Genomic DNA, 24,262 nt, shown 5'->3' with positions numbered 1-24,262 from the left:
ATAAAATATAAAAGAACTTAACTATTAATGAAAAAACATTAAAAGAAAGATTTTATGGTGCAGATTTCATGCAGGTGCATTAGAGAATAACCTGGATTTAAAGTGTCTACATTTGGTGAACATGAAGTACCTTATTCTCTTTCTTAAATAGAATGAATTAAAATTACAAAGATTAGGACCATATGTCATTGCAGCTGTAAGCAGACTGCCATTTGCTTCAGAATCCATGTATGGACAGGCTTATAGACTTCCAGGAATATCTAAACATAGCATTGTGTAAGACACACTTACAGTAGATTGTTTCCTATAAGGGTCTTTCTTAAAGGACTGTACTCTTGAGCTCAAAAAAGTTTCCAGCACAGGATGTAAATATGAAATTCGGAGAACCACATATTCCATAAGACACACTCAGGTTCTTACTATCTAAGGTTCTTTGTCCTAGAGACTGGACTCACACACCAACATATGTGTCCTAAGCACACGTACGTCTGATATGTGTCTGGATATGATTGGAGCATACAGGACTCAGGAATGTCTTTGTCTGAAGAGTATATAAGACCACAGCCCACATCTGGTTTTCGGATCTTTTTGTTCTGATCCCGGACCTCCAGATCTTCAGCAGAGATTTGTTTAAGATGTCACTTTTTGTAATAAACCATCATTCTTTTTATACATAAAGTTGCTGTCCGGAGCTCTTTATTTACCTGAAAGTATTTTGCCACACCACTAGCTTAAAGTAATTTACTTTGATCCAGAAGTCATCATATCACAGAAATGACTCTAAAGACACCAACGACACCAAAGAACAAACAACAGTACGATACCAAGAAGAGAGGAGAAGTTGTCAACCATCCAATCGAGGACAATAAACTACAAAATGCCATCATAGACTATTTTTCCCCATCACCTACTTCAAGTACTACACAACAAATGTTTTATCTCCACTGGCAGCTAGATGATGCTCCTCCATGTTCAGTCAGGATGTATGTTCAATGCTGTTTTTGGAAAGTCCAGTTAAAAGACCATTACAGTGTTCCAGTCTACTGGAGATGAAGGCATGGATGAGTTTGTGTGTGTTGTCCTGACAGCGGCTTCCTGTCAGCTTACCCAGACACTGGAACTTGTCAGCCGGCGTGGTGAGCAGCAGTTTGCCCTCCATGCCACGGGGCCCGGCACACCGGGCGATGCCAGGCTCCTTATAACCGCTCTTCACCCAGTCCGACAGCCAGAGCAGGCGGCAGTCGCAGTACAGCGGGTTGGCTCCAATCGCTCTGGATGGAGAAACACACGCAGAGATGATTGGTGGTTGTTCTGGGTTTTCAAACGTGGATCAGTGATACGGAGGGAGCACTGTTGTTTTCTGACAGAAACTAGTGTGTTATTTGTTTTTTTGTTTGTTTTTTCTTATCTTTGTATGATTGAACTGAATTTTGCTACAAAATAAACAAGAAATGAGAAAAATAAACTGAAGTAAAGAAAACGGATATGACAGCTGAATAAACCGACTAATTGACAGGAAGTTAGCAGCAGCAGAGAAGGAATGTGTGTAAATGGGAGAGGACAAAGCTGGGACAGAAAGATGGCATCAGGACCAAAGAGGTGGGTGGATAAAAATAAAAAAAAAAAAGACCTGCACTGATCTTAAAGTCCACATGGTGGAGCTGCTGGATCTTACATACAGAGGAACTCATGCTGGCAGTGATACAGCCTTTAATATGTCTAATCAGCTGATAATCATTATCAGAGACACATGGCACATCAAACACACACAGCAGGACAGGTCGGGTTGATCCGGTCCAGTGGATCGGAAAACTTCAAATTATCCATCAGAGGACAGAGAGGAGCTCCATGACAGCAGACCAGTGACATGCGGTGAGGTTCATGGTTGGTGGGGCACTGACTCCTTTAGAGTCAGATTTACAATTGTAAGAACTCAATATCTGTTGAACATATTGACCAGTGGAAATGTTTCATATCTCATCAGCATTCCTCGCTCACACACACACCAACAAACTCACACACACAGGAACATTTTTGGCCTGAAAGAACTTTTATAGCACGAAGAGACAACAATAAATTAGCTCCCTTCATGTTTTCTAAACAATTACTTTTCATTCTAAACAAATTAAATAGAGATCTGAAGACAAATTCAGTTCTGATCCTCAGTTAAATTTCTTTTCTAATACACTTTTTACAGCATCAGAGTTCTGAAACCAAAACAATACCCCAATATAAATATAACTGTAGGGCAGCAACTTAATAAACAAAATCCAAAGTTATTCATACTGCTTGGTCCAACTCAGGGATGCGGGGAAGCTGGAGTCTATCCCAGCAATTAACAGGTGCACCTGGACAGGTCGCCAGTCCATCACAGGGCCAACACAGAAAGACACTCACACTCTCTCCTAGGGAGAACTTAGAGCACCCAGTTAATCTAACAAGAATGTCTTTGGATGGTGGAAGGAAGCTGGAGTATCCGGAGAGAACCCACGCATACACGGGGAGAACATGCAAACTCCACACAGAAAGGCCGCTGCTAGAACCTCCCCCCAACCGAGGCTTGAACCAGCAACCTTCTGTCTAAATCCAAAGTGTGAGATAAAATAAGGAAAGACTCTCTGATAAAAGTCTGGTTTAGACTTTGCTGATCTGATGTCCTCAGACGGCTTCGTCTAGAGTTTAAAGCAGCACTACTGAACTTTGGGAGGTTTTTGCTTTTTGGCGCCCCCTACCGACAGCTAATTCAGAATCTGTGTTGCATCCCGTGGTACCATAAAGCAAACGCAGATGTCACATGTTGCCCTGGGCTAGAAAAAGATAGGTGAGGTGCCTCAGCCTCGGGACACTGCAGGATGACAACAGTGCCAGAAATGTACATAATAGATGGCATTTTGTCAGAAACGGAGTTTTAAAGCCAGAATGTTATGTAGTGTTGCTTTAAATGTTCTGTTGCCCCCGGTCTTAAACTGAGGAACAAGTTTAAGATCTCAGACTTCATACAGACTCATATGACTAACATCTTAAAATCAATTAAAGACATTAAAATAAGAGAAATGAGCTCCTACAGCTGAGTTCTGAACCATCTGCAGCCATCACTAGACCATTGGTTAAGACTAGTGTTGTCAAACATAGTGTTCTTTCAGATACTAATCGATTTGATATGATGATATGACGGTGATATGATTTGATATCTAGATAGACAATAATTGGCATGGGTATTGATACTTAAATGCCAATTTTTGCTGGTTCACGAAAAAAACAAACAAAAAAAAAAAAAAAAAAAAGAAAAACCAAAAAAAACAGCTGTTTTTATTCATTTTATACAGGCACTGCTGCAGGCAGCTCCACCCTACAGCTTCTCTCTGGAGGACCACTTGTTTGCAATGTTGCCAACTTAGCAAGTTTTTAGAACTCTTTAGAAGCACTTTAAAGAAAGAAAAAGCAACTAGCAACCGATTTGGAGACTTTTTCTGGTGTTATTGGAGACTTTGAGACTATTGTGAAAACACTTATTGTTTACAATTGTTGCAGATTATACCGCAGGCCCCTCTCTTCCCCATCCAGAAGCCCGCACAAAAGACTCATCTTCAAGCTGCAGGAAAAGTAGTAGACTAGATGTCTTCTGCTCCATAACCAGCCTGAAAATAATTTGCACAAAGCTGCTACTGGCTGATCAAACCCTGGCTTACAGTCCGATTTTAATGCCTTTTAATGTAGACTGTTTACAAATCATTTACAAAGCTAATCTTTTTTATGTTTATAATTAATGTAATTTAAAAAGAAGATAGTCTTAACTAGTTTGTTCGTTCTATTTACTTGATCTCGTCTTGAGCATTGTGAAGAAAAGGATACTTATGTAAATAAGTACACTAACTAGTGGTTGAAATGTTTTATTTTTTGCACCACAGTGAGCAAACTGCCTGATAACACTGTTAGACTGGATGAAGACTATCTGCACAAACTAACAGAGCTTTAAAATCATGAATTTATTTTAAGCTGTTAATGTATTTTCTTATATTTATTAACATATTTTTTGTTGTATTGCTTATATTGTGTTATTTTTGTTGTGTTCTGACTTTGATTAAAAGAATAATCATTTTTTTCCCACTCTATAGTATCGAAAATAGTATTAGAGCACCATCCTTAGAATCGGTATCAAGTTTGAAATTTTAGTATCGTGACAACCCTACTCTGCACAAACTAGTAGTTTTAAAATTTTACACTGTTAATGTCTTTTCTGTATATATATTTTTTAATCTATTTTTATTGTATTGTTTGCACTGTGTGATTTTTATGGTGCTTTGATTTTGATTAAAAGAATACCTTTTTTCCCCCTCTATATTATTGAAAATAGTATCAAGCATCATTCTTGGCATTTATATCGAGTTTAAAATTTTAGTATTGTTACAACCCTAGTTAAGACATGTAAAAAGGCCGCTGCAGTGGTCGAGAATAGACATGGGGAGATTCTAAAAATGTAAAATTGTATCTGTGTCTAAAACATAGAATAGACAGTAATTTAGACTTATTTCTTAGAGGATAAAAAATGATTACGAGTTTTGTGACGTTCTGCTCAAAACTCAAAGTAGTATTAGACCCAATGCTGAGGTTCTTTACAACAGACTTTGTCTGCAGGAAACTAGCAGACACCAAGAGAAGTCATAAAATGGGAGTTAATTACTCACCATACAAAGATCAGAGGTTCTAACAGTTAAATACACCTGCATGTCATCAGCATAAAAGTAAACAGCAGTGAAAAGTATAACTCTGAGGCCACTTTATTATGAGAAATATTGATATTTCCTAAAGTATTGCTACTTCTTCTGAGCTCTAGCTTACATGGTGGGCTGGTGATCAAGCTGTGCACCCAGTCAATGGACAGTTTAACTTAGCATCCGACCATACAGTTGTCAGCAGGCTTCTGTGAGAAGTCAGAGGTTTGTGAATGATGACTGCCGCTATGTCAGCCCTACATCATCCTGAGACCCAGTCATTCATTTTCTGTGCACTGTAGTATACATCTTGTTTTGGCTTACCTCTCTAATTCCATACACATGTGTAGGGGCGTGGCCTTGCCAACTCTTCACTACATGTCTTTTCAAAATGGCTGCCATCCTCAAAAGCTCCTTTTAAGGAAGAAAATGAACCATGATATGTAATATGTGGATTCATTTTCCAAAATGAACATCTAAGATAGAGTTTCTCAGCGGGGGAGGTATCGGCCCCATGGGTCATTGACGGAACATTAGAGGGCACTGGGAACAATAATTCTAAAAGCGGGGGCATTGAAATGTTCTTGGGGCGGGGGCAATGGTAATCCACTGGTTGTGTAATTTGATTACTGACACTTCTATCAACTAATCAATTAGGAGAAATGAGGACCACTGCCCAAGTTCACCTCAGAAACACCTTAAAAACAGAATCCAGGCGTAAGAACACCCAAAGATTGGAAGAGGATGCACTCAGTCCTAAAAATCTTTTCTTCTTTGTATTAGTGACCTGAGCCTTCATGATTATTTTCCAGCTAACAGAGTCAAAGGAACAGAACTTAGCAGTGTATTTTTCCAGCTGGATTGTAACTTTTGACCACAAAACCGCAAAGATAAGACCTAATTTATATCCTTCAAAGCTTTTCTATGAGGTTTTTAAAGTTTTCTTTTACTATGCTACAGGTTAAGAGTGATGCTTCTTAGTGTGCACATAGATTATCTGTACTTGAAGCATCGGTATTCAGACAGGTCCAACACGTGTAATCCAGGTGATATTTGGGGGAGATATTTAAGCTATGTGCACACTACAGGTAAATATTATTTTGTTGCCCAGATTTGACCCAGGTGCGGTTGGTTTTATTACAGACTGCACATAGATTTTTTTTCCAATCAAATCCAGTCCACTTTTTTACATGGCCCTAAATGAGATCCATGTCATATTTCAACTAACTTTTACATCAATGAAGTCAGACAGACGTCACAATTCTCTGTTGGAGGAGGCTGGGCACAGCAAAATGTAAACAACAGACAAAACAATATATGATTTTGTTGGCTCTGACTCTACAATAACTTCAACATTGATGTGCACGTTGACATGTGTAGCATCCATATTTACTTCTGTCAGCACAGTGTGCAGCGTGTGATGTCACTGCTTCTTCTACAGGGTGGTAGGCGCTTCACTCTGGAGTCTGACGGAGGTCAAATTACAATTATAATGTAAGCAACCAAAATATCACATGTCAGCAAAGTGGTAGGACCTGCAGTGTGAACATTGCCTGAGTCTACATTTTAATAGTGGGAGGCAGTAGTGGACCTTGAAAATGGACAGGGGGGCACTGGCTCTAAAAGAATTAAGAATTAGAGTCTGAAGCAACAGAACATGAATCCATCCACAGCATTCAGGGTCCAACAGACTGCAGGTGTTTTCAGATATTAGCATTTGTTTACCTCCAGGCTCTGAAAACATCCCACATGCATTCAGAGCTTGGTGATGTGAATCCTGCAGGTGGACACACAAACATAACCTGCAGACATTATTGAATTATTGTGAGTTAAAACTTTAAGATAAAATCCTGAAAAAACTGATAATTCTGCTCTGTGTGTGAAATGTTTGCTGAAGTTGGATTTAATGTTTGTTGAAACAGTAAACGCTGTTCATAGTTTGGTGTTTTTATGGTTCTGGGGACTCATTCGGTGCACATTTATCATCTGAAACAGGTGAAGCTAAAAAAATCTGTTAATTTGAGAACATTTCAGTGAATGTGCAGACAGATGGTTATTCATTTTACATCTCTTAGAAAATCCAGAGCTCTGGATGACAACAGCTGCTCTGAGTTGTTTTTAATTATTTAAGGTTTGGAGGGAGACATGAGTTGAGAATTAATTTATCCTCACAATCAACTTTTCTTAAATGTAACTGAATTTATAGGAATCCATAAAGGCAAAACACAATTTGAAGGAAATAGAAGGTTTCAATTTACTATATTATATTAATTATATTTATTGACAGTGTCAAATAGATATTTTATACTTTGTATATAAATGAATAATTCTGTAAAAAAATTAAACATTGAAAATTATTTGCATAATGTAGTATTATATATTTATTATAGTTTTATTTACATGTTAAATGCTCTTGAAAGTAAAACTACACTAAGCAAAAATATAAATGTCCCATGTGACACTTTAAAACTTTAGCATAAGCGTTGCACCATATATTAAACTATACTAAATTAATGTTGTTCAGTATGCTGCAGATTACTGTCCATTACACCATGGTCTGGGTGAATACTCGATTCTGATTGGCTGGAGGGTGTCCATTAAACAGTGATAATGGACACCTATGAAAGAAGTTCCGGTCAAATAGACGTATTGCTGTAAATTATTGCGCTGAATAAACGGTAGTTGTAACCATGGCAACAGAAACTCAGACGCCGGGCTGCAGATACGCCAGATCATGTCTGCTGTGAAAGCAGGTGCAGGCTTATTAGGCTCTGTCAGTCCAGGAGAGAGAGAATGGCAATAATTTCTATACAAAAAAGAAAAGGTTGGCAACCCAGCTGGGGAGTTAAAACCCCCAGTAAACCTAAAAAGGGCAGGTTCAAATAAAATGCCCCTTGGCAGGTGGATTCCCATAAAAATTACATTTTATTTAAACAATTTCTTTTTAAACAATTAATGATAAAACATAACTGACAATTTTCCAAAACAACCCTATATGCTGGGGTTTAGGTAACAAAACAGCAACCTCTCTAAAAAAAAGAGGAAAACACACCAATGGCACGCTAGCCACACAACTATCAGCGTACAGCGCAAAAGGACAAACACCTGCCCAGACAAAAAGGCACTCTACTCCGCCCTGCAATTACTGCCATATTCGCTACACCTTGCGCCTTCGATGGAGGAGCGAGGAGATTGGAGTAAGAAAAACCTACTCCACCACACATACTTACATACTTGATACAGAGTGAATGGTGGATAATATTATAAAAATGTTTAGGATAGACTTGCTTGATACACATTTAATGATCAGAGTGGTGAATAATATTTCTTTCAATAAAAAAGATTTAGGAAACTATCTGTGGACTTTGTTTGAAACAAAATGTTGCATCATCCTCTGGATGCACACAAGCTGTAAGAGCTGCACCCGTGACGTAGCGGGTCACATGACCAGTTCGTTTCAAACAGGGATGGCGCAGTCTGAGTAGATGCAGGAGGAGAAGGAAATCTATTTACAAATAGTTAAAGAAAAATATATAATCGACATCCTTGATAGCAAACAACGGCAAAATGCAAGAGTTTTACAAAGATTTAGAAATCTCTATCCTCCTCAAAGCAGAGTCTCGCGGGATGAGATTTTACGAGAACAACAGCTAATACGCTAAACACCATTCAATGGAAACACCTGCAAATCGCAATTGCTGTTTATCGAAATGTTGATATATGAAATGAAATATCGCTTTTATTTTGCGAAATACTGTAATGGAAACGCAGCTACTGGCAGAGGTGGACACAAAGTTTGTTTATAACTCAAGGGAAATAATCATTTTTTATTGTAAGACAATATGACCTCAGTTAAGGTCGCCCATTGCATGCTACATAAATAATTTACATGGGGAGTAGTAGCCTAGTGGTTACAGAGGTGGGCTTGGATCTAGAGAACCTGGGTTTGAGTCCCCATGCTGGCAACAAAGATAAAATAACCACTGTGGGCCCCTGGGCAAGGCCCTCTACCTCCAACTGCTCCCCGGGCGCTGAATCTGGGAGCCCATTGCTCCTAGTGTAACTAGTGATGGGTTAAAAGCAGAGGACGAATTATGGTGTGTTTCGCAAGATATGTACCGACATATAAAGTTAACTTAACCTTTTTTTTTGCTGAAAAGTAGGAAACTAGCCATTCACTGTTCACACTGGCACATATGTGGACACGCTAGCAAAAGTATTAATCTACATTTATCGGTCTCAATCAGACCCATGTCACATAAAGCGGATGTATGACAAATGTTGATGACAGCTGCCTATTTCAGTTAGATACCGTTTGCCTTTATTTATGTAACTTGTCAGCATTAATGAAGTCAGTTAGTGAAACCGAAGAAAAATCTATTTCAGCTGCTGAATAAGTTACATGAGATGATTTTACAGAACATTTAATTTTCTTCATGGACTGAGAATCAGCAGGATCAAAAACTCTTCCTCCTCTTTTTACCTCTTCTACCCCTTTACTTTCCTCCTTTATACAGCTATCTCCTCTCTTTCCTTATTCCCTTCAGCTTGTTAATCCTTTCTCTCCTCTTTCCCTCTCCTGTGCTTCTGCACCTACATCTGCACATGGACTCGTGTCATTATTCATAGAGCTGCTTCCATCATGTATGTACTGTAGGAAAGTGCTTACAGGTGAGACAGTGAGGCCACATCGCTGAAGATCCCCTGCTGAAGCTCAGAGATGTCGTTGCCATGGAGAGAACTGAAAGAGACGCAATTGTAGGTCAGAAAAGGTTATTAAGTGTCAAACTGAAAACTCAGTGACCACAATGACTCCGACAGGCAGCGAGTTTCAGTTTATCAGCAGACAATAGAGCAATGCTGACAAGTGTGACATGATGTGTGCGCTCACAGCAGTCTTAGCGAGCGCAAGCCGGACAACGCCAGAGGAGGGATGCAGCGAAGTGCGTTGTAGCTGAGGATCCTGGAAAGAAAAACATCACATCAGAAGCAGAAATTTGGCTTTTTCTTCTTTCCTGTCCTTTTAAAAGACAGACTTTAGTTTTTCTGTCAGCACCAGGTCTGTTCAGAGGGCAGACGTTACACCAGTCAGCGAGGGAACACCCAAACCAGTTTCCTGTCAAGCCCATTTTTCTCATTCTCACCAGAAAGATTGGAAAGGAAATGGGCTCACATGAGCATGCTTCCCCCTCTAAATTTTAATAACATTGTGGTTTTTTCCCTCTGGGGCCATCCTCTGGACAGAAATGATATTTTCAGCCCCAGAAATTATTGTTTCTGTTTGATCTTTTCACCATGTGAGAACTGATGGAGGAAGAAACTTTATTAAAATTCATCTGTGCAATGAATTTTTACGGGAAGTCCAGTTTAAAACACATCAGGATAATCCCTGAAGACGATCCAGGATGGGGAGTGTGTGGGTGTGTGTGTGCACTTACAGTGTGGTAAGTTGGCTCATATTGGAGAAGGAGTCGTCAGACAGCGAGTTGATCTTGTTGTTGCTCAGATCTCTGCAAAAACAAAAGTAATTTCCCAATGAAAACACACACTGCACCACTCAGGATACTCAAAGTAGTACACACTGCAATCTCTTTCCAAAACACACACACATGATAATCACATGAAGAGTTGTGCAAGAAATTAAATACAATAAAAATATGAGACTTTTCTGGTCTCAATCCTCAGCCAACAGCTCCCTCTGATGGATGTTTGTGTAAGTGCAGCTGTTTGACCACAGGCTTCCTCTGTAGTTTTCCTTCTACTAAATTGGCTTTGAGGTTAATAAATGGATTCTCTATTTTAACTGGAATTGTCAGATGCTCTTTTTAGATTATTTACAGGTCTTTAGACTTCCCTGAGGCTCTAGAGGAGGAGTACAACTTTGTTCCCAGGGCTGTCCAACTCTCCACCTAACCCCCTTATTATTCGTCTTATTATTAATACACTCTTTATTATATTACAGCAGACTGTACTGAATTAGTATGTAATATGCTAAAATATAATAATGATAATAATAATAATTATTATGATATATTTTACTCTATTACTCGCTATATGCTATATATATATATTAAACATGACATATTTCATCATACTACTACACTGTACTATATTATACTATACAACATAAATGACCCCTCTGGGACAAATAAAAAGTTGTTTAATTAAACTGAAGGGAATAAAATGTAAATCTCAGTATGGTTAAAATACCAAATAAATAATTTCAGTTCCGTGTACAAGTGAAGAGTTAGACCTCATTTCCTTATATTTTACTTCAAATGAGCCACACTTTTAAAATATTTTAAACTGCTCCTGATCTTCAGCTGATCCATCTACTGTTGGCCAAAGCCTCATCAGAAATGGTCTCCATGGAAACGTGGCTGTCAAGAGGCCATTCTTAAGGAAGGAAACTGGGAGAAAAGGCTGAGGTATGTCACATGACACAAGAACTGGACTGTAAATCATTGGGAACAGGTTGACCCAGACCTAAACAGGCCTGATGGAGGATGAATCTTCCCCAGAACCTGAACCTCAACGAGTCTGATGGAGGGATGGATCCTCTCTAGAACCTGAACATCAACAGGCCTGATGGAGGATGAATCTTCCCCGAACCTGAACCTCAATGGGTCTGATGGAGGGATGGATCCTCTCTAGAACCTGAACATCAACAGGCCTGATGGAGGATGAATCTTCCCCAGAACCTGAACCTCAATGGGTCTGATGGAGGGATGGATCCTCTCTAGAACCTGGACATCAACAGGTCTGATGGAGGATGAATCCTCCCCACAATCTGAACCTCAACGAGTCTGATGGAGGGATGAATCCTCCCAGAACCCAAACCTCAAAGAAGAGCTTTGTAAAGTCTTTCAAGGATCCTGGAGAACTATTCCTAATTGAATTCAGGTCTAAGAGAATTCAGACTGTGATGAAGAATAAAGCTGCTCAGACTAAATATTAACTTTTAAGCTCCTTTTCATTAAAACTACTCTGTTTCTGCCCCATATAATAATTTTCTTTATATCTGAGCATAATTCTATATATTACAGCAGACATTTTCATATAAATATATGAAGAAATGAGGACTGGATCAGGACTTCTGCAGAGAACTTTGTAATTGGATACTTAAAAACTTCAGCGGCGATACGACATCGTCTTCGATGATCCTGTCGGGTACTTTCTGCAACAGTTTACATCTTATTTCACGTATTGTAGGTTTTTATCTTTGGTCTCTCTGAGCAGTAAAACAAATTGCATGTTTCTAATATTTCTCCTGTGTGACCGTTGCTGCATTTCATGGTAACAACTAAAACCCCATGATCTTTTCTTCACTCTGCTGTGACAGCAGAGCCAGAACTGCAACCAGCCTGTATTGTATCTCACTGAATAATAACTTCATCTTTTCAGAGAGTAAAAGAGAAGAAAGTTGTGATCTAAGATAGATTTCAATGTGTGTGTGTGTGTGTGTGTGTCTGCAGATGTGTGACCAGGAGTCTTACACAAGCTGCAGATATTTGAAGGTGGCTAAGTCCTTGGGAACACTGGTGAACTGGTTTCCATCCAGATAACTGAGGGGAGAAGACAGACGTGTTTAATATCTGTGCTAAAGTCATGATTTCTAAAGGAGCAAACCATTAATGTGTCTGCAAACTCACATTCTCAATGTGCTTCCTTCAAAATGAATAAAACGGAAAGAAATTTTTCCTTCACATCCATTTATTTTTCTTTTGTGATTTGACTTAAAAATTTCTTTCCCTAATTTTTAAAAACAAACAGATATAGATATACTGAATTACTTACTTAACAACTGTACATCAGTACAGTTATTTTAAATAAACTATAACAACCTTAAATAACCTTCACAAGCTTGGTCAAACATGTATAAGTGCAATGAGCAGTATAATACCCAATGTACAATAATAAAGTGCTGAAACTGTCAAACTGTCAGGACTATCTTTATCAAATAATGAACCTCACACATTCTAATTCATGAGTTTATTTTTTTAAATAATTCTGTTAAAGCATGGTTGAAAAGCAATGTCTGACTTTCACTGGTTAAATTTAATACACTTTTTATTATTACTTTTGTCAGATTCAAGTTATTTCTGTGACCATTGTGAGTTTTTCTTTCATTAACCAAAAGGTACCAACAATTTTGTCCACGTCTGTATATGGTCTTTCAGAGTGGCTACAAGTCCAAGTGTGGTTGGCTGTCCCAAGGCATGCGTCATCCACTGACTGGCTTCTGCTGAACACCAGCCATCTACAGATTTGTCCCTGCAATCACATGCTACCTTGAAAAAAGCGAGTGTTCTGGTGACAGCACCAATCAGCCCACTCGGTCCTCAAAAAGGTTTATTCTCTGTAACACAAGCTGTTGATTCCCACATGGTACTCTGTGTAGTATGTCTTTGTTGTAAATAGATTTTCCACTTTTAAAAGCTGTAGCTGTAGGGGTGAACAGCCATTTTTCTTTTTATTTATTTCTTTCTTTTTTCTCCTATTTATGTGGTAGGAAGTTAGGGTTAGTAAATGTGTTTGGTTTTCTTTCATGTAGGGTTTAGTTGACATGACATTTAGTTGACATACTTGGTTGGGCTAGTTGGTTTTGTTTGTTGTTTTGGCTTTGGTTCACCCTGACAACCTTGCTTTACAGGCTAATTTATTGATTGGCTTATTGTAAATAAATTTATGTTTATCTGAAAATTGTTTGGTCCTGATTTGAGGGCTAGGATGGGAAATCCTTTTGTGTAGCGCTCGTAGACCCTTGACAGGGCGTAACATGAATTGGGGGCTTGTCCAGGATATATACAGAAAATGATACACATTGTACCCATATATCATTTTGAGACTGACACAGTTTATCCCTATGGCCTCACAATGAGATCAATACATTTTTCCCTAATTAAACTAAGCTTCCACATATTTAAAACTTATGACATCACAATGAGACTCCCACACATTCTAACCATGTGATATCACAAAAAGATTGGAATTCACATTAATGCCTTATATCACATTGTGACTGCCACACATTGTACCCTTATGACATCACAATGAGACTAGCAAAATGTCTAACTTTATAACATCACAATGATATTGTCACACAGTTTATTCTTATGACATCACAATGAGACTCCCACATTTTATCCCTATGGCCTCACAATGAGACAGATAAATTATTCCCTGATGGCATCACAATGAGAATTGAGTACATTTAAACCGTATGATATCACAATGAGACTGGCAAACATTCTACCCTTATGACATGTCACTGATACTGCCACACATAAAGTTATGGCATCGCAATGACTCTTCCACACATTCTAAACTTCTGAGGTCACAATCAGACAGACACATTTTTGAATCTTATGACATCACAATGAGACTCCCACACATTCTAACCATATGCCTTCACAATAAAACTGATAAATAAAAACAATTTAATCCTGTGTTCAATAAACTTGTAATCACTTTTCACTTCAGAACAGACTCCTGTCATCCTTGACAGAGTAACTTTTTGCCTCAACATGTACATTCTACCCTTATAACACTATAAAGGGACTGACAAGCATTCTACCTTTATGTAATGACTGTCATGGTTGCTGCTCTGCTGAGCCTGCAGCTCCTCATCACACTCATCTGCTCCACCTGGTGCAGCCCTGATTACTCACTCTCTTCACCTGCTCTCCTCCCTACTTAAGCTCACTCCAGTCCTTGCTTCCCTGCCAGATGGTCAGCATTGTTTTCCCTTGTTGATGTCCAGCGTTTACTCTTGTTGCCTGATTCCTGTGTTTGAACCAGTTACGGCCCTTGGACTTCTCTTGCCTCATCCCCTGTCGGACTGCTCCTGCCTTGTGCTCTCCTAGATTTTGACCTGTTTTGGAACGACCACGGATATTTGCCTGCCCCAGCTAAGTAGTCTGCCTCCTACCCCTGTTTATGACTCTTGGCTTCTTAAATCTCTGCTTGTTTGGATTGTGGATCATCCTGACTGTTTCTGGAGTCCGTTCAGGATATTATTCCCTGCTTTACCTGAGGAAGGCGCCACCGCTTCCTACTGGACCAAACCCTGCTCATCTCCTCCATTACCTGGACTGAATAAATTACTTTCTTGGAATCTATCACTGTGTGTGTGGCTGAATTTCCGGGTCCTCAGGGAGACACCATTACAAATGACAATGAGAGTGAGACACAGTCTATCCTTACAACATTACATTAAAGCTGCAACACATTCTACTTTTTTGACATCACAGTAAGTCATTCTAACCTTATGACACCACAATCAGACCAACACACAATCTACCATTACGACATTACAATCAGACTGTCACATATTCTACCCTCGTGACTTTTATGAGACTGTAATGATTATGAGAATATGAGACTGCCATACATTTTATCCTTATGTCCTCACCATGAGATGGATAAATTCTTTCCTGATGACATCACAATGAGACTTTCACACAATCTACCCTAATGAAATCACATTGAGACTGCCATAAATTATACATTTATCACATTAGAATGAGTCTTCCACACATTTCTTCATGAAATACTCACTTGGACAAAATTGTTGGTACCCTTCGGTTAATGAAAGAAAAACTCACAACAGTCACAGAAATAACTTGAATCTGACCAAAGTAATAATAAATACAAATTCTATGAAATTTTATTTTAGATTCTCATTCACACCTCCACTCAAAACATGATGCTGCGTTCAGTGGAGTTTCAAAAGTTCAGGAGGTCCGGTCCTCAAGATCTATTTTCCTGCAGTTGTTAGATGCAACCTTTCTCCAACACACCTAAATCAAATGGCTGAATTCCCTCATCCGCATGTGATTCAGCTCTTTAGAGGCCTGGTGACGAGCCATTCATTTGATCCAGGTGTGTTGTAGAAGGGATGCATCTGAAAATTGCAGGATAGTAGATAGTAGAGATAGTAGACAGTCGAGGACTGGACTTGGGCACCCCTGTTTTAAATGTTTTCCCATTCCACCTCACCTGAGTCAGATTAATGGAGCTCCTCATCCAGTTCTTTGCAATCCTGTTAGTCATTCATTGCAGCCGTTGGTTTAAGGTATGAAAGCATCTTAAACATGCAGGGCAGTGCTACCAGAATTGAGAAACACTGCACTAGAGCACTTAATTGACATTAGAAGTAAAAGGTTTCAGACTCACAGTTCAGTGACGTTGCGGGGCAGTCCTCTGGGAAGTGCCTGCAGGTGTTTGTTGCTGCAGCGGACCACTGTATCCATACAGGTGCACTGACTGGGACACTGAGGTCCCAGAGCACAGCTGCTGTCCTGCAGTACAGAGCCTGGACAGACAGGTTAGCAGATTTTTACTTTGGTTGGATTCTTGTGTCTGTGCACAGATTTAGGGCACAACATTACATGTGCATTCGTACCATCTTCGCAACGGAAGTCTGGAACAGCTACATCCTGCAGGGGGATCTCTCGGAGGAAGGCAGGGCCCTTGCAGCGTGGATTACCTGTCACAATTCGCCGGCTTCTAAGCCATGTCCCAAACCAGGACAGGTGGCAGTCACAGTTAAAGGGATTGGCCAGAAGGTTTCTGATTAACAGTAGAGATGGATGGTAAGAGGACAGAGTGGAAGAAGCATTAGACATTCTCTTCTCTAGAGGTGTCAAATGGATGGCTGGGGGTCAAAACCAGCCTACAGAGGGTCCAATCTGGATGGCCCACTGGGTGAATTTGGTAAATTTGAAAATGACATAACATTATCTACAATTTTTTAATTACAGTAACTGTAATCCCTAATTTGTCTACGTGAGGTTCGATTTTTTTACGTTTAAATAAAAAACATTTACAAGACAGGTGGATAATTTCTAAGGTGAATCAGTTTAGGTGGTCAGGATTACATCATAGATATGGAAATGTACACGCATACATTTAAAATGACTTCTAGCTCCCTGAAAAGTTACTCTAATCATAATGTGAAACACTGGCTTTTCAGTTCCAGATACCTGGGATTAAATGTTTGGTGATTTTGTAAGTTGTAATGCACGTAAGGTAATGCTGTATGAGGCCCCAGAACTATAATGAGTGGTTTGACATCCTTGCTCTACTCTGTGTTTGTGTCTCACAGCGTAGAGAGGTTGGGCAGGGTGTCAAAGGCTCCGGGCAGGATGGTGCTCAGCTGGTTGTCATACAGGGACAGCAGCCGGACGTTGGTCAGTCCTGTGAAGCTGCCGTTATGGATGCAGCTGATCCGGTTGTTCCTCAGCATCCTGTAAAGAGAAAGTACTGATAATTCTAAAACAAATTTTTCCCTAAAGTGATATTTTCAACCAACAAATTTAATAGTCTATTTAATGAGCAGTTCCATTTCCAGTTAATTTCAGAGGAATATGGATAACATTTTATTATTTTCAATGAGATTCAGCTGTGTATGCTTTATCAGCTGGACATGCCACCTTAGTCCACTGTTAACCCAGATTAGTAATTGGCTTTCTAGCAATGACTGAGAACATTGATTATAGTTCATTCTATACTTTAAACTAAAATCAGTCAGGATTTTGCTTCTTTTTGTCCAACTACTAAGTCTAGCATTTGTGTAGCATCGTTTTGGTACTTAACGTTTTGTGTACAGCACTTTTGTGACTGTGAAAATGGCTCCATGAATAAACTTTATTTATTATTTATGACTTATTACTTACTTACACTACTGCGATTTCCCTTTGGGATAAAAAAAAAAGTACTTTTCATTTAATTTTCATTTTTAATTTTATTTCATTACATATTATGTCTCCCCTTAATACTGAATAATAAATAATAATGGGCCCAGGACTGATCCATGTGGAACCCAACAGGTTAGGGAAGGAAATTTGAGAGGGGAATTTGTTCAGTATAGAAAAATCCTGTCAGATAAGTAAAAGAAAAGCAGTCTAATGAAACATTAAGCTTATAAAGTAAGATCAGTGGTATCAAACACTGCGCAGAGATCAAGTAAAATGATTGTACAACAATTAAAGCCATTTAAGGATAATTATAGTAGGGATTTAGAGATTCTCTGATTTGAATCGGTGGTTCGAGAGCAATGTTTGTGATGCAACTGCACCGGTAGCTTCTTTGTGCATCAGATACAGCTGCCGACTAAATGTGCAATGTATCTTTCTTAGTGTGTCTGCATTGGTAAAACCCATGGTTACATAGATTATTGCATATAGTTTATCTCCTCTGCACCTTGTGTTTTCTAGGCGCCTTGAATGCAAACATGGAGGAAAGCGAGACAACAGATGAAGATGTTCAACGTACCTCTGAAGACACACTGTATCGATAATGTATCGTATCGCTGGGAGCGTATCGAGATGCGTATCAAATCGGCCTCAGTAGTGAGGATTCACATCCCTACATTACAGACCATCGAAAGAGGGGTCTCAGTGGAGAGCTTTTTTTGAAAGCCAGGCTGTAAAGGACCAAATATTTGTAATTTACATAATAAAGATTTGAACTGACTTTCTACAGCTTTTTCTTATAATTTACCAACAAATGATGATTTGAAATAGGCCAATAATTAGACCTGACAAACTAACTTAACACCGTTGTTTGTTTTGTGGCCGTCTGGATTTGAAAATGTGTGAAGCAGTGATCAGATCTGCAGAGTATGGTTGCATAACAGCACCAGCTCCAGATTCTCATTAACACCTCCACTCACATGATGCTGCGTTCAGTGGAGTTTCAAAAGTTCAGGAGGATTTACGCTAAACAAAACTGATCATTAGCAGTTCGAAACGTCAGCTAAAGAAATGACGCTCTGCCAGGACATTGTCCAAAGTTTTATTAGAACAAACATTTATGTTTATATACATTTAGAAAATTACTACTGATGAATCTTACCCAAGTTTCCGATTAAAAAATGTATTTTCTGTTTGACATTTGCTTTGCCTCACATTAAGAGGGTCACTGGAGTTGATATTCTGAGTTTCTATTTATTTTTTACATGCTGCACCAATGAGTACAAACTAGGGCAACAACAGAACCTGCTATGATGAAAAGAAACAATGAGCTAACTAAAAATCTGTTAAATATCACCAATTTAACGCCAACCTATAAAAACAAAAGAGAGAGAGGTGGAGATGCAATGGAGTCCAGGCTTTATGGAGCTGATGTGATGCACATCAGGACACGTTAGTGTTTCAGTCTGTGGTGTGTTTAAAAAGCTTCAGGACATCAACAATGATGAGACCGTAAATGATAAAAATGAACCTGAGAATAAAACTGTAATACATTGGTATTACAGTGGATATAAAAAGTATTCACACCCCTGTTAATCTTCCAGGTTCTTGTGATGCTAAAAACAAATGAAACCACAATAACTGATTTCCAAACTTTTCCCACCTTTGAGATCTTTAATAACCTCAACAAATCAACTGAGAAACAAGCTGATCTGTTAGGGGGAAACTATCAAAAAAACAAAATAAAATAAGCTGGTTGTATAAGTATGGGCACCCTTAAACTAATAGTTTGCAGATTGAATGCCATCATTTGGTCTTCGTGGGTCGGAGCTGATCATCATGGAGATGCTGACTTCCTCTCAAACTGGCTCCAGATCTGTTAGTGAGGACATCTTGTTCTCAGGCCACTTCAGGTCACCCCACAGATTTTCTGATGGATTCAGGTTCTGGGTTCCGGCTGGGCTGTTCCAGGAGTTTTAACCTTCAACCGATCTGGGTTTCTGTTTGGGGTCATCATTGTGATGAGTGAAAATCCTTTTCAGCTTTCTAACAGACATCTGAAATACCCGATTCACTTGGACCAGAACTGAATCTGGTATCTGGACCTGCTCAGAACTCTACCTTGACAGGTAGGTAGTGTAATGGCAGGTGTCGCAGGTAAGTGACGTCATGAGGTAAGTGACACTGGTGAGTGAGAGACGGCAGACTGAGACAAGGCGCTAAATAACAAATTCATTTATTCAATTCTGTACCATCGCCAATTCACTAACCCTGTAAAAACATTGTTTTTTCTAAAGAAGGAAAAGGGAACTTATTAAGAGATACTCTGGAGCACAGCGGGGAGGATTTGGCTAGCCTGACCAGTTACATAGATCAGTGCTACGAATTAATAGTTATGGGGAAGTCAAACAAAACTTCGACTCCGTCCACCTCTTCAGCGGCGAAGCGACAGCGCGATGAGGAATCACCTGGATCCATCTCTCCTCCGAGCAAAGACTCAACGGATGTATTAATATCAATAGATAACAAGCTCTCCAGCTTGGACGCCCATCTGAGCTTGTTGGAGATTCTCCACCGAGAATTCCAGGCCGTCCGAGAATCACTGGAGTTTAGCCAGAAGCAGGTGGAGGCGCTAGCGACAGAGAACGTCAACCTTAGGGAGTCGGTGAAATCCCTCACGGAGGGAGTGACCCGACTCACAGTAGAAAATAGAAAAATAAAAGAAACGGTAATAGACCTACAGGCCAGGAGTATGCGGGACAATCTGGTGTTTATGGGAATCCCAGAACAGACGGATGAGGACCCTGAAGCCACTGTAAGAAGCTTTATATCCACCAAACTTAAACTTCCTGCAGAAGTTACAAATGATATACAGTTTCACCGAGTCCATCGTCTGGGAGGGAAGAAGCCCGGAGCCCGAAGACCGCGGCCTATTGTTGCAAAGTTCGGGGATTTTAAGCAAAAGGAAAGAGTTAAACGCCAGGGCCGAGAACGAAGGGGAACCAACTTTGGAGTAAACGACCAGTTTCCAAAGGAAATTCTTGACCGGAGAAGAATCCTTTTCCCGATTAGACGAAAATTCATCACGGAAGGATCCCGAGCAGTCATCGCAGTGGACAAATTATTTATTGAGGGCCAGCTTTACCGGGACCCCAACATCACGCCGTGGCTCTTCTGATCCCAGGTGCTGTAAGTCAATCTCTCACAATGATCACTCTTAACTCGCCATTATAGATCACTGACAGTAGAACACACCGCTCGTCCTCACCACAGCCTCTACACCTAGATCGATGTATTTTTTTTATGTTTTGTTTTTCTCTTACACACAACCACTCTCACTTTTCACTCTCTTTCTATTTCACGCCTTCACTGTTAATTGTAATCCAGCTCGTAATATCAGCAGCGCACGCAGCCGGTCGAACACCGTCAGGACGCACAGCCGCACCATACATGATACATATAAATACTCGCGTTTTATGTATGAGAGAACACGCATTAAGGTACATATACGGATATTTAACACACGGATAAACACGCGCAGTCAGGCTGCATGCGAACACGCAGAGGGGCGCACAAAGACACACTAGCCAGTAACATGCATGAAGCATTAAACCGTTCACAATAACCATGTTAAAAATCGTCTGTTGGAATGTACATGGAGCCGGTTCCAGGGAGAAGATCTTTAATAAATTACAGGAGCTGCAGGCCGACATTGTCTTACTACAAGAGACTCATCTAACAAACTCAACCATAGATCTTCTTAAAACAGCTCAGTTTCCTCATGTTTATTCAGCCTGTTACAATTCTAGGCAGAGAGGAGTAGCTACTCTTATTAATAAGAGACTAAATTTTGACATAGATAGCACAGTAGTGGATCCGGAAGGCAGATTTCTGATAACTTTATTATCTATTTGCAATATCAAATTATGTATTACCAATGTGTACGGTCCCAATGTAGATGATCCCTCCTTTTTCCACTCCCTGTTTGCTACACTCCAGAATTATTCAGATAACAGAATAGTGTTAGCTGGTGATTTTAATGTAGTCTTGACTGAACAAGATCGCTGCAGCACATCAGGTAGTCATCGAGTCTGGCAGTCGTCAGAAACTATCAAACAGTACATGAAGGATTTTGGTCTTTGCGATGCTTGGCGCTCTCACCATCCTAAACTAAGAGAATACACCTTCTTCTCTTCAGTTCACCACTCCTTCTCTAGAATAGATTATATTTTAAATAGTAACTCACTAATGGGCGACATTTCAGAGACTCAGATACATCCAATCAGCATCAGCGATCACGCACCAGTTTCATTCACTCTGAGAAACAAAAATAATAAACCGATTGGTCAAAGCTGGAGATTTAACACCTCTTTATTGAAAGATCCTGAGTTTATTGATTATTTTAAAAAAGAATGGTCAATTTATATAGAAAAAAATGACATGCCTGAAACTTCAGCGTGTCTCCTTTGGGAAGCAGGAAAAGCAGTAATGCGAGGGAAAATAATTTCCTTCTCCTCACATAAGAAGAAGAAGGAAACAGCAAGAGTTTTAGAATTAGAACTCAGGATTAAATCATTGGAGGAAGCTTACCGCATTTCCCCTGAAGAGCACACAATGAATAATATAAGGAAAACTAAATTGCAGCTTAAAGAAATTATAGATAAAAAAACACAATTTTTAGTGCAAAGACTTCGCTTGGAGAACTTTGAACATAGTAACAAATCTGGAAAGTTTTTAGCAAATCAACTAAAAACAAACAAGGAGAAAACAACAATCTCCTCTGTTAAAGATCAAGACGGAAACATCAGCCATGACTCAGACAAGATAAATGACACGTTTAGAAGCTTCTATAAAACATTATATGAATCACAGATTAATCCAACAGATGAACATATTGAACAATTTTTAAACAACATTAATCTACCAAAACTAAAAAATGAAAATAAAATAAATTTAGATGCACCTATTACTGTAGATGAACTCCACGAAGCTCTCCAACATATGCCCAACAATAAAGCCCCGGGTCCAGATGGTTACTCAGCAGAATTTTACAAGGAATTCTGGACAACGCTAGCTCCTACATTTTATAATATGTTGTTAGAAATACAGGAAAAACAAAAAATACCGCAAAATATGAACTTAGCTAATATAACACTATTGCTAAAACCAGGCAAAGACCCCACACTTCCATCCAGTTACCGTCCCATATCTTTAATAAATGTAGACCTGAAAATAATTAGTAAAGCTCTTGCCAGAAGGATAGAAAAAATAACCCCTCTTATAATACATCCGGACCAGACAGGTTTTATAAAAGGTCGACATTCATCTACTAACATGCGTAGACTAATTAACCTCATAGATTACTCTACTTCACATAATCTAGAATCCACAATCATTTCTCTAGATGCAGAAAAAGCCTTCGACAGGGTAAACTGGAAGTTTCTATTTGCAACACTAGACAAATTTGGGTTTGGACCTTCTTTCATAGAGAGGATTAAAATATTATATAATAACCCAAATGCATGTGTGAAAACCAACGATCAAACTTCTCCAAGCTTCCGCTTACAGAGAGGCACCAGACAGGGCTGCCCACTCTCCCCCTCACTTTTTGCCATTTTCATAGAGCCGTTAGCAGCTGCTATTAGACAAAATATAGAAATTAAAGGAATCCAGGGCAAAAATATAGAACATAAAATAAGTCTTTATGCAGATGATGTATTACTCTTCCTTCAGAACTCACAAACATCACTCTCTGAGACAATCACAGTTATTAATAAGTTCTCATCAATATCTGATTATTCCATTAACTGGGCTAAGACTACAGCCATGTCCATCAACTGTGACCTACAAAACATCCCTAATATCAAAATACAGACAGGAAACATTAGATATTTAGGTATAAATATTTCCCCCAGATTATCAGATTTAACAAAATTAAACTATGTTCAGCTACTAAAAACAATAGAAGATGATCTCTTACGGTGGAGGCGCTTACCCATCTCACTAATGGGGAGAGTTGCCACCATTAAGATGATGATCCTACCTAAAGTTAATTACTTATTTTCAATGATAACCACTAAACCCTCCACCAGTTGGTTTAAATCTCTGGACTCTTTCATATCCAAGTTTCTTTGGAAAAACAAGCCGTCACATATCAGTCTTAAAACCTTACAGCAGACTAAAGATAGAGGAGGACTGGACCTACCAAACTTTAATCACTACTTTATAGCTAACAGACTGCAGTACATCTCCAAGTGGCTCAAACCCAGTTATCTGGATGAGCCGTGGCTAGATGTGGAGCAGGCTTTGTGTGAGGACTTAGTCATCTCTGACCTGCCGTTCATCAGCTCAACCATTAAACCATATAAGTGCTTTAAAAGCCTTAACATCCGTTTTTCCTTAATGGCTTGGTGGGAATTCTGTAAGATAACCAGATCTTCCCTCTTTCCATGTAGACTTACACCCATCTGGAACAACCCTGACATCCTGCAGAACAAAAAGATGATAAACTTCACTCAATGGAAGACTAAAGGAATACAACAGTTAGGACAGATAATAGAAAATGGAAACTTGGTATCTTTCAGCACAATAATCTCACAGTATGGAATCATCAGTAATAAATTCTTAGAGTACCACCAACTAAAATCAATTATATATAAGAAGTATACCCCTGTACAGTTAGACTTGCAGCTTCCTGTCAGAATAGCAGAATTCTTGAATCTTAATACTCCAAAATTATTATCAAAAATATATAGATTACTTGCAAAGCTAGAAGACAGGATATCTCTCCCAACTTCAAAATGGGAAGATGATTTATCTAATAACTTGGATCAGAAAAGATGGTCACAAATA

At 39.2% G+C, this 24,262-nt stretch overlaps 1 protein-coding gene across 1 annotated transcript in view; it reads right to left on the bottom strand.

The window, feature by feature from the left end:
• Nucleotides 1-24,262, bottom strand: part of LOC121638758 (slit homolog 1 protein-like) — a 133,317-nt gene that overhangs the window by 24,958 nt on the left and 84,097 nt on the right. Inside the window, exons 19-26 of the mRNA XM_041983726.1 lie at nt 16,820-16,963; nt 16,120-16,286; nt 15,891-16,029; nt 12,209-12,277; nt 10,151-10,222; nt 9,604-9,675; nt 9,382-9,453; nt 1,108-1,271 (exon numbers count right to left, since the gene is read on the bottom strand). Coding sequence (XP_041839660.1) covers nt 1,108-1,271; nt 9,382-9,453; nt 9,604-9,675; nt 10,151-10,222; nt 12,209-12,277; nt 15,891-16,029; nt 16,120-16,286; nt 16,820-16,963 — 899 coding nt within the window. The remainder of the gene's footprint in view (nt 1-1,107; nt 1,272-9,381; nt 9,454-9,603; nt 9,676-10,150; nt 10,223-12,208; nt 12,278-15,890; nt 16,030-16,119; nt 16,287-16,819; nt 16,964-24,262) is intronic.

The sequence above is a fragment of the Melanotaenia boesemani genome, chromosome 4, assembly GCF_017639745.1.
Source record: "Melanotaenia boesemani isolate fMelBoe1 chromosome 4, fMelBoe1.pri, whole genome shotgun sequence".
Classification (NCBI taxonomy): domain Eukaryota; kingdom Metazoa; phylum Chordata; class Actinopteri; order Atheriniformes; family Melanotaeniidae; genus Melanotaenia; species Melanotaenia boesemani.
The sequence above is the reverse complement of the archived record's forward strand: the minus strand, read 5'-3'. Positions and strand labels throughout refer to the sequence as shown.